Source organism: Pteropus medius, unplaced genomic scaffold, assembly GCF_902729225.1.
Source record: "Pteropus medius unplaced genomic scaffold, Ma_sr-lr_union100, whole genome shotgun sequence".
NCBI classification, from domain to species: Eukaryota; Metazoa; Chordata; class Mammalia; order Chiroptera; family Pteropodidae; genus Pteropus; species Pteropus medius.
The window spans coordinates 24,156,782-24,167,311 of NW_024349803.1; the positions used below are offsets into that span (position 1 = coordinate 24,156,782).

Genomic DNA, 10,530 nt, shown 5'->3' on the forward strand with positions numbered 1-10,530 from the left:
TTAATTCCCTTTGAGTTCTTTTAATAAAGCTAAAGAAGAAAGTCTCAGTTAATGTCAGCATGTCTCAAAATCCTGTCTAGAATCTGACAGGCTTATTTTGGTAGAGAAATATCAGGACTCAGGATCAGTCACCTGAGGACAAGCCCAGTTTTAATACATGTGTTTGCTTTAATATTTATTTTTATGGTTATTTTTATTTATAACAAGTGATACTGCTGTAATAATGTTCCTTTAGGTAAAAAAAAAATGAGATAATAAACAACTGATGTAAATAATAATGTGAGTATACAGATTGGATAAAAATAGACGGTGACCAAATTTTGGGTGACACTGGCCTAGAAAACTCATCGGGGAGCCACTCCATTATTTCACTTATGCAGAATCTCAGTCCTAAGTGGTACAGTGATTTAGTTGTCAGTCAATTTAAGCTACCAGTCCAGAAAGTGGCAAATAACGTCAATTCCCCAAGTTCCTATTTCATCAGCGTCAAAGAAAGGTAAAGATCTAAGTACAAGAGTGAATTCTTTGTGTGTCTTTCATTTTCGATGCTTGTCATAGCCTTTGTTTTTTATGGAGATATAATGAACATATAGCACTGTATTAGCTGAAAGTGTCCAACATAACGATTCGATACACGAATATGTCGCAAAATGATCGCCACGATAAGTGGTAATTACTTAACATCCATTACCACACAGAGTTACGATTTTTTTCCCCTCTCAAAAGGGATTATAGATCACTGAATAAAACGTATATTTACTTTCCCTTTTATCTGCTAAGTTGGGGGTCAGTGTAGGTAACATGAGGCCATAGGCAGTTGTGAAGCACAATCAATGGGCCACCTCCTTTTCTCTCCCCTCATCTCAGAGGCAGCCGAGCAGAGCAAGTGCATGAACTCGTAAGGGGAATACGAGAAATCTAGGGCATCCACTTCAAATTCGGTATGTTTCTAGTTAGATGAATATTCTATTAAAACCCAATCCTCGTGCAAATATCACACCACTGGGGAGAAAATCATCCCCGGACGTGTGCCCGAGAACTCTGCTAAAGAGGAAAAAAGGCAGAGAGGGGAGAACTCATCCTCACTTGACGACTTTTCCTTTGCCAAGGCCACCTGTGCGCAGCTCACATTTGCCAGTCTCGTTCTACGGAGTAAATCACATCAAGTTCTGGCAACGACTGTTGACCCAGACAAACGGCGCTGCGTTTTTATTATTTGCTCTTTTGCTCAGGGATGTGAATTTGTTTTTGGTGCATTTTGTCCTTTGAATGCTCATGATTCCCATGCAGCGTGGTATTTTATTCTATGCACAAAATTTTGTTAGGGGATTTCGCTCTCTCCTTTACAAAGTGCTTACTGCACCCGAATCTAGGAATACGTTCGCCTAGTGAGTTTTAAACAAATAAATTAAACTTCACTCATTCCAACTCGGAGGGAGGTGAACAGTTGGAGTTTGAAGGCGTGTTTAAAGACAATTTCATTAGCTCTCCATCTGTATTCTAAGCTCAGATATAATTAGACTGAGAAAGCGAAGGTAGGAGGCAGAGAAGATGAACGTTTCCACAGTGGGGGGAGGGAAAACGGGGTGACGATTCTGAGGAAGGTAAGACCCTGGGAGTCGGAGGGAAGGTGTCTCTTTGGAAGGAAAGCAGCAACCACTGTACGGTGGCCACGAACGAGAAAAGAAGTAACCCTGGGAGGTGACCCTTCAGTCTGGTCTTCTCCACGGTGATGCAGTCAACCAGTGACTGGAGGCGGGGGAGCCAATGAAGGGCCGCGCTGCTCAGGCACTGGAGCTGGGACTGAACGACGAGTTTATGGACGGGAAACGAACTCCAAAAGCAGGAGTGTTGCTCCAGAAGGAAGCTGGGAGGGGCTGAGGCTGAGGCCGATACCGACCCGGGCAGAGTCGGAGGAAGGCGCCTGGTCTCGCTGAGGCCACATCTGCATGACCTCCAGCCACGTAACCTGACTCAGTTGCTCCCGCTACAGTGCAGAGGTGACGACATTAGCCATATCGGGCTGCTCTGAGCCCAACGTAAATGATCTAATGTATTTAAAGCATTTAGACGAGAGAAAGGACGATGGTAAGTATTATTATTACTATTTTCATCATTGACCTCCTCACCAGTAATGAAAAAGTTGCCTAGGACTCTAAGTCATGTTCCAACGGTGACAAATGTGAAAAAACAGGCAGAGTAATAATTATTACCAGTTTATGATAAAACATCCGATGGGCGATATAGTATTCTTCACGTCTAAAATTCTGTAATTCAAATATTAGCAGATCGCCCAAGAGACCGGGTAAAGATACAGTAATAAGATGCTTAGATATCTCTGTATCCAAATGGCTAGAGAGAGAAGACAGGCAGATCTACCCCCGGAATGACAGAATTACGTGGGGACGACAGCCACCAGTCACCCTTCCTCTCCCTTCCCTCCTCGGAAGGATGTCACGGGCTGCCCCCTCCTTAGTCGACTTCACGACAAAACTAAACGCCATCATTTTTGATCTTTCCGACCTGGTTTTATCAATGATGGACGCGCCTGATTGCAACATTTTCTCCTTCCCTCTCGCTCCTATATACTTTCTTCTTTACTTATACTACGTTACTCAGCCCCTCCCAGCTTCCTTCTCGAGCAACACTCCTGCTTTCGGAGTTCGTTTCCGGTCCACCGAAAGTAGATCTAAGTGTTTGGCCTGCTTGGGACTCGGGTAAAAGGAGAAGACCGTTAGGTCCTTTTCTTATTAATAAATGATACAGCAGACGTTATTATCAAGGCCTGGCTTACAGGCCCGTCGCTGTGCCAAGGTGACAGGGACCACATCTCTCTAATCTGCATCTGTGGAGGGGGGCACAGTGCCCAGCATGGCAGGGCCTCGAACCTGGCTCGAATGTGCCATAGCTAATAATGACTATGCTTGCTAAGTACCAGGCACTGCTGAGCATGGAGAATATATACAATCTCAACCCTCACCAACACCCAAATGAAGGGATTCACCTATTCTGCCCACGAAAAAGAAAAAAAGCAGCCCAAGACACAGGGAGACGAAACAGCCCCGTCGCGCCGCTGGCCGGGGCAGACCTGCCGATTTCGCTGCGAAGCCCGCGTCCCCTCCCGGCCCCGCCGTCTCCCGCCGTGCTCCTGCCTGTCCCCTCACCCTGTCCTCAGGCCCGAGGCCACACCCTCGAGCCCACGCTTCGGCAGGGAAGTCTCACGTGACACTGATGTTAAATGCACCCAATATCCGCATTTTCACGTGTCTGTTTTCCTAATTTGTTTCATTCAACAGAATCCAATCTTTGTTTTTTTCTCTAGATACAAAATGTCCTACACCGTATCTATAAGGAAGTTTTATGTTACAGTTAGGACACCCAGCTTGGCTGAGCATAGCTAATGAAGCCATTGATGGTTTTGCTTTAAGAGCGGTCTTAAATTGAATATTTCTAATAACTTTTGGATTGTATGGCTGCGGCTGCACATCCATGCCGACAGGGATCTAAAATTGCAGCCTGTTTCTCTATTGACCTCAACATCTTCGTTACTGATTAATATTTTCCCGCTGCGAAGCCTATTTAAATACAGTGATATTCAGAAGGAGCTTTTCATTTGCCGTCGATTATTTTCTGGCATTTCCTCGCCGTCCTTTTCCTGAGTTTTCATCGCTGGTTTCGTCTTGTCGTTAGCTTCCTTCTCGTTAAATCTTTCTAACACTCTGGTGTCTCGTCACGACCGTGGCTACGAGGCAGCACCGAGCAAACGGGTAATGCGTCCGGCTTCGGCCAGCGTGAGTGTGCAGACGCCGGCCAGCCAGCTTCTCAGACGGAGAGACGGCAAAATAGGCAACGTGGCAGGACTCTGCTTCGCGGTGACTGTGCGAAAACTGACATCTCCTCAGCTCCCTTTTGATCTTAATCGGACACTTGGGACTTTTGCAAGAACCGGGGCGGTACGAGGTTTACCATCTGCGCCGGATTATGAATTATTTAAATTCTGCCTGCTCTTCTGTTTATTCTGGGGGAAAATATGAGAGTCTTAACAACTGGCTGCTCTGTCGGGTCTGGCTACAGACGTCACCTCTGTGTGCGCTCCATCCTGGGGGCTACGTGGCTTGAGGAAGAAGGGGGCATGTTAGGGCTGGTGCCGAGCTCTGCCGGGTTATCTTAATGAAGCGGGAAGACCGCTCATCGAATTTCATTGCCAGCGTCAGGGAATTCTGGGGCTCCTCCTGTGCCTTTACCTGTGTCCTGTGGCCCTAGAGTGAGCCAGCACCATGGACAGCTCGCCCTGCTAAGTGACTTCCTGAGGCTGAAAGGCCTTCTGAAGACCGTGGAGCTGGCTCTGCACGCGCGATGGTGGCAGGCGCTGGCCGTCCATGCTCATTCCTCACTGTCATAGATTCAGGCCACACCCCTGTGATTAAAATTTCAACCCAGGCCCCTCCTGCTCCACCTCCTGTGAATACTCACCGATCCCAGACTATGTCAGTCTGAACTGCACAGACTTTTCTCCAAGGCCCACCCAAACAGACAGCTGCAACAACCACTTAGATTTTATGAGCAAATCAACAACCGCTTGCGTTTGGAGAGGGTGTGCTTTCTCAAAGAGAGCACTGGCGAAGTCGGTAAACTGTACCACTGAGACGGGCTATAGCTGCCTCGAAACCAGGACTGGCTGAGAACACTTCGAACGTCCACCCTTCACGGCTCACAGAGGGCTCCGGACGCCTTCAAGTCGCTGGCTGCGTCCAAACATGCAGGCAGCCAACCCATTCTCCCTCTAAATCCTGCCCGTGGGGACCGTCAGTGACACGTGGCAGGGCACAGGACCCATGCGAAATTTCATACGCATCGATAAAACCAGCGAATACTGAAGACAAGATGAGAGCTGGTTAACAGTGTCCCACCTGGTGGCAGGAAGCAGACAACACAGGCGGAGCTCGAGAGAGGCGCGTGTACAGGCGAGGACTTGCACGCACGCACACGTGTGCACGCACACACACACCACACACTACGCCACACACACACAGCACACACACACACCACACACACACCACACACGCACGATTAGCATGGCATGCTGGCATGCGCGCAGCCGCGCATACGCCAGCGCCACGCAACGCGCAGCGGCCCGCGCCAGCGCCATCGCGCGGTGTATGGGTTCGCCTTGCCATTCGCATCGCGGTCGCGGGATTTCGGATCCGCCTGCGCGCGCGGTTGCCGCGCTTGCCGCGCGCGGTATAGGTTATGCCAGCCTTCAAAGCCTTCGCGCGCGCTCTTGCGATTAACGCTGCCGCCGGGTGCCGCGCACAGCATCGCGCCGCCTTTTGCTCCTGCCGTTCGCGCATCGCCTTCACGCGCGCTCGGCGGTTAGCGCGCGCGGACCAGCCGTATAACGCTGGCGGCATGCGCGGTGATCGATATTAAACGCGCGATCGTTGCGCGCGCTCGCCCGCTATGAGTGCTTGGCGATCGTTGGCGCGTTGCTGACGCCGCGCCGCCGATGCTGGCATCACTGCGCGCGTTATCGGTCGCGCGCCGCTCTCACGCTCGCGCGGTCTGATCTTGGCGATCGTTTGCTGTCGTTCGCGGCGCGCGCCGCGCAGCGCGCTACTTCGCTGCCGCCGATTAACGCGCGCATAGCGCGCCGTGCCGCGCCAGCGCGCAGCATCGTTAGCAGCGCGCTGGCGCGTATCGTGCCCGCGCACGCACACACACCATACCACACATGCAGACATACACACATGCACATACATACATGTACACATGCATACACACCACACCACACACACATACACATGCCACACACCATGCACACACCACACATGCACACACACACACATCATACACACACACACCACACACCACACACGCACCATACACACACACACACCCTGCCTCACAAACACTATGGTAGTCTCTGCCGGAGCTGTTTCCGGTCCGATTCCTTTCTAATTAGCGACGTGCCCGACCCCACTGCCTCCCTGCCATGGCCGTGCCCGTTCTCGGGTGGAGAGCCAAGCCCGAGAGGAGGCCCGGGCAGCGGTTTGTTTGGGAGGCGACCTTGGGAAGCAGAGCTGAGGAGGGGTAAGGCGGAAGGAGGTGCTGTGGCCACCTGGGTCCAGGCTCGCTGGGGACCTCCAGGGAACAGGAAAGTGTGCCCCAGAACTGTCCCACCAGACGACAGGAGGCCGAGGCATTGACCTATGGATGCTCACATGCCCACTGCTTGGAGGCCACACCCAAGGAGGACGTTAACTTGTCATAGTCCCCTTTGCTTGTGACTTCGAAGACTCGATACAGAAACATACAGGGGGAGGGTGGTCCACCCAGCTGTGGCTGAAGCCGCAAATGACCGAGGAGCCATTTCACCAAGAGCCTCTGATACAGAGATCAAGGCACACAAGCCAGCTTAACTATTTCGCATATTCAAATCTAATGCAAGAAACCGTTGAGCGGCTTAGCCTCAGAGGTGACTACAGCATGTCTTGGGCTGCCGTACAGCTGGACACTGGGGAACTGAACCCTCTGTCATGTCTGGCCAGGATGTGGTACCCATTCTAGATGTATTTATGGAATAGCATTACGTGCAAGGCATTTTCCACTTGCAGGGTAGAGCAGTGAACTAACAAGATGGACATATCTGCTCTAATAAAGCTTCAGTCCACTGAGGGGAAAAACCCGTGAGTGGAGAGACAAATCCATAGTTATTCACATACTGAGGAGAACTCTGGGGAGAAATAGAAGTGGGGGGCAAAGGATGTTGGGGAAAAGAAATATTGCTCGTCGACTTTCTCTCCTGTGGTCAGGAGGAGCTTCCCCAACTAGGCGGCATTTGAGCACGGCTCCAGAGGAGGTTGTCGGGCCAGCGATGGGGACGTTTAGGGCAGGAACACTCTTGGAAGACTGTCCAAAGGCCCTAAAGTCTAGTGTGTTTGCGCCGAGTCTAACGCCAAAGAAAAAGCCAACGCTTGAAATAAACTTTTCAAACTGGGCACCCGTGAAGTCCACAGACTTTTCTGGTTTGTTCTACATGGACTTTTTCGTTTTAGCCTTGCACGGAGTTGGTCGGCCGTCGTGAAGGCCTAGGAGGCTTATGTGTGAGCGTTTCAGAAACCCAGGCGGCCGCGTGCGGGCTGGAGCCCGGCGCGGGGCTGCTCCTGCAGGCCGGCTCCCCCCACTTTCCACAGTGGCCGGCACCCCATATTGTCTTGTGGGAGTCACTGTTTCTTTAGAAACGTTCCTCTTATTCGTTAGCTCCCTTCTCTTTGAGGCAGTAGGCTTCTGTGATCCCTGGGTTAAACTGATTAAAAGGAAGACTAATAAGGCCAATTTTGTTACAGACTGAATTTTCAGACGACTGAGTTAAGTAGCCTTTTTTTTTTTTTTTCCAATTATTGTCTGAGACTGAGTCTAGCATTTGGCAAAAGAGAAGAACGTTCCTAATCACTGCCCTCGAAGAATTAGCGGACCTTCCCAAGCGCACCCCTCTTTGCAGGAGTGGCCTGATTACGCATTCGGATCGTTTGTTTTATTTTTTTTAAAGGAAAAGATGAGGAAACAGCATAGATGAGATTCAGTGATTACGGTAAACGTGACGGACGCGCCTGTTCTCCTTGCAAAAAACTCACCCAGAAATCTACAACTAAGCAAGTGTAGAAAAGAGAAAGGGCCGGCAGTAAAGAAATCTGTTTGAAATTCAGAGTAACGAGTGCTTTGCAAATGCACGAAATCAAGACAAATGGCAAGAAAACAAAAACATTAATTAATTCTCGACTTTACCTACACCGAAAGAGGCATATGATATGGTAAGGGAATATTAGTGCCATGTAAAACAGTTCACAAAAAAGTAAAACTTACGGAAACACTGCATGAACCGTTTCCCGACAAAAGGCTAGGTGAGCATAATAGATACAGGCGCACATCTCAGGTGAGAGGCCTGAGTGTTCCAAACACAGCGGAGATCAGTGGCTTCCTTGGTTTTCAACACTTAATACTCAGCACAGTGGGTCAAATAAATACACTGCCGTCGTCGACTATTCAGAAATTGATTTGCAGCGGAGTTAGAGACAAGACTGTCTTGGCTGAGGCCTGGTTTTAGGAGGTCAAACGGCATGACAAGCCCAGGGAAACAGCTGTGGCACAGATCTCGGGTGCACTGCCAGAGGTGGGGAGAGTCGGGCTGGGACCAGATGAGGGAGAGAAGCGACATCTCCGAAAGAGATGCTGGAGGCCGACGGGTCCATGATCAGGGTATGGTGAGGATGCCGTGAGCTCAGCCAAGTCGGGGAGCTCAGGGTTGGAAGGTGGGCATCGTAAGGCTTGTATGTGCATGAGTGTTTACATTTAGAAAAACAGAGGAAGAATGAACGTCGAAACATCAACGATAAACTTGCAACCGTGACCTGGACAAGTCAATGACACAGCGGAAAGACCGTTTCGTAAGATACAGCCCACACTCCGGACTCCAGAGCTAATGTGCTTGGATTTAAATCTCATCAGCTCTACCCTGTCCTGCCTTGGTGACTCTTAGTGAGTTTCTTAGCTCCCTGATGCTTCGGTAATAATGTTAATCATAAAAGTGATGAGTACAAATAAACAGTAAACATTTTCCAGTGGCCATGAGAGAATCAAGTGAGAAAAAGTTCACCCAGCCTCGGCATGGCGCCTGGACTAGAATGAGGGCCCATGACTACTCAGATTGCATACTAACTGTAAACACCTTGCTAGACTTCAAGCTGGTGGCCTGAACGGCTGTAGGACTCAGCCACCCGGGCTCTGACAGGACAGCGACTGCCTGTCTTGCTTGGGGTCACAATCCGAGTCACCGGCACACAGCTGGCTCCGGGCAAGGTGTGCAGGCATCCACACCGTGGGAACAAGTGCATGAGTCAAAGCAGTGGTGACACCACAGTCATTCCTGTTACATGTTGTAAAAATGCAAATACATTTCGGGCATCCCTCTTGGACTTGACCTTCTGAATTACGAGGCAGGTCAACTGGACACATTTCAAAAAAAGGAACGCCGCTCTGGGAAGAGGCTCAGCATCTCAGCTGGAAGCCACCCTCAGTCATGTGGACGTCGGCTGCTCGTCTCACATCTTCCAGAAAGCTCCGAAAGCGGCAAGCAGCACGTCGGCACTGCCAGGAGCCCTGGTCTCGTAGCTGACCGCGAGTATGTGGGGCAAACCTCCTACCTTTTGGCTTTCAGGCTCCTGCTAAAACTAGACGTGTATTGAAACGAGAAAGCGAGAGAGTCAGGATCGAAAGATGCGCTGGCATCCGCAAAGATGCTGCACGAGCTACCCGGACCCATCTCCGCCCGCCGACACCGAGGCGGGCGACACCCTCGACCACGTGAGCGGTTTTATTGCCCGGTATCTCCGTGCCATTGAGCACTGGGATGGACGAAAATAACAACTTTCAACCTAAATAATGGTTCAAACGGCTCTGAAAGGCCCAGACGGACAGGAGAAACATCAAGTCCGGTTTTGGACACAAAACCGTGAAAAGAGCCCATCAAAGACCATCAGGAAAGTCGGTGTTGGCCGACGCGATGGCCGCAGCGTGCGCACTGGGGTCTATTGTCGCCATCTGCGGCAAAGGCCCGCTTCTGAATTAGTGTGAAATACAGTGGCGTTTTCAAATCAGAAAGTTTTAAAATGGCACTCTACCTGCAAGGCACAACACCAACGACTGCAGCACCAGCAGTTCCCATGGCAACCTCATCTTCGGTGTCCGAGGTCAAAAGAGTTTCAAGTCCAATGACAGTGAACAGAATCGCTGCTTCTTTTAAGTTTCGTTCGACCTTTAATCTGTGGGAAGGAAGAGACGTTGCAATGAGATTTGGGAATACTCCTTGCAAATCTATCTTTACTTGCCTACAAACAAAACGCACTTGCGAGAAAGTGCCGGTAAAGAAAGCGGTTTGCTGAGTTGTAAATACGAGGCCCGCCGTCCTCTCTCCCTTTTCTTATGAATAACACGCTAGGGGTCGGGGGCGGCTGGGAGCAGACGTGTCCCTGCGCTCGCTGTGCGAAGGCGGGAACGGCCGCTGCTCAGATGTGAGCCAACCCGAAGGCAGGGGGCTGGCTTCCAGCCCCTCGGTCCTCAGGCTCTGTGCTTGTTCACTTCCCGAGTAATAACAGACCCCAAAAAGTGACTCCAGGACCGCCGCTGAACAAGACGGGCTAACCTTGGAGGAGGTGCAGGGGAGGTTCCCAGGTTTCAGAATGGAGTTCTGTGTGGGAAAGTTATAGCGACCCCCTCGGTCCAAACATGTTCCCCTGTGCGCCAGGTCTCGGCTCTAAAGTGCGACAGACACACAGCTCCGGCGTCTGATTCCTCCCGGGAGAAAACCCACCCGGTGCAAGGGGCTGTCTCCTCGGTTCTTTGGAACAAATTCCACGCGATGACGATTTCATCAGGCAGGAATCTTAGATTAGGACCACTCTGCGGTAAAGAGAGGCTGCTTGTTCTGTGTGCCGAATGCTACAAAGCAGGCGAGCGAGTGAAGCCAGCAGGCGC

The 10,530-nt window shown here is 50.7% G+C and overlaps 1 protein-coding gene across 1 annotated transcript in view; it reads right to left on the reverse strand.

Annotated features, from left to right (window-relative positions):
- The window catches only part of CNTN4 (contactin 4), a 741,173-nt gene that overhangs the window by 364,208 nt on the left and 366,435 nt on the right, over positions 1-10,530 (reverse strand). Inside the window, exon 4 of the mRNA XM_039837970.1 lies at positions 9,678-9,818. Within this exon, the coding sequence (XP_039693904.1) occupies positions 9,678-9,732 (55 nt within the window). The 5' untranslated portion in view covers positions 9,733-9,818. The remainder of the gene's footprint in view (positions 1-9,677; positions 9,819-10,530) is intronic.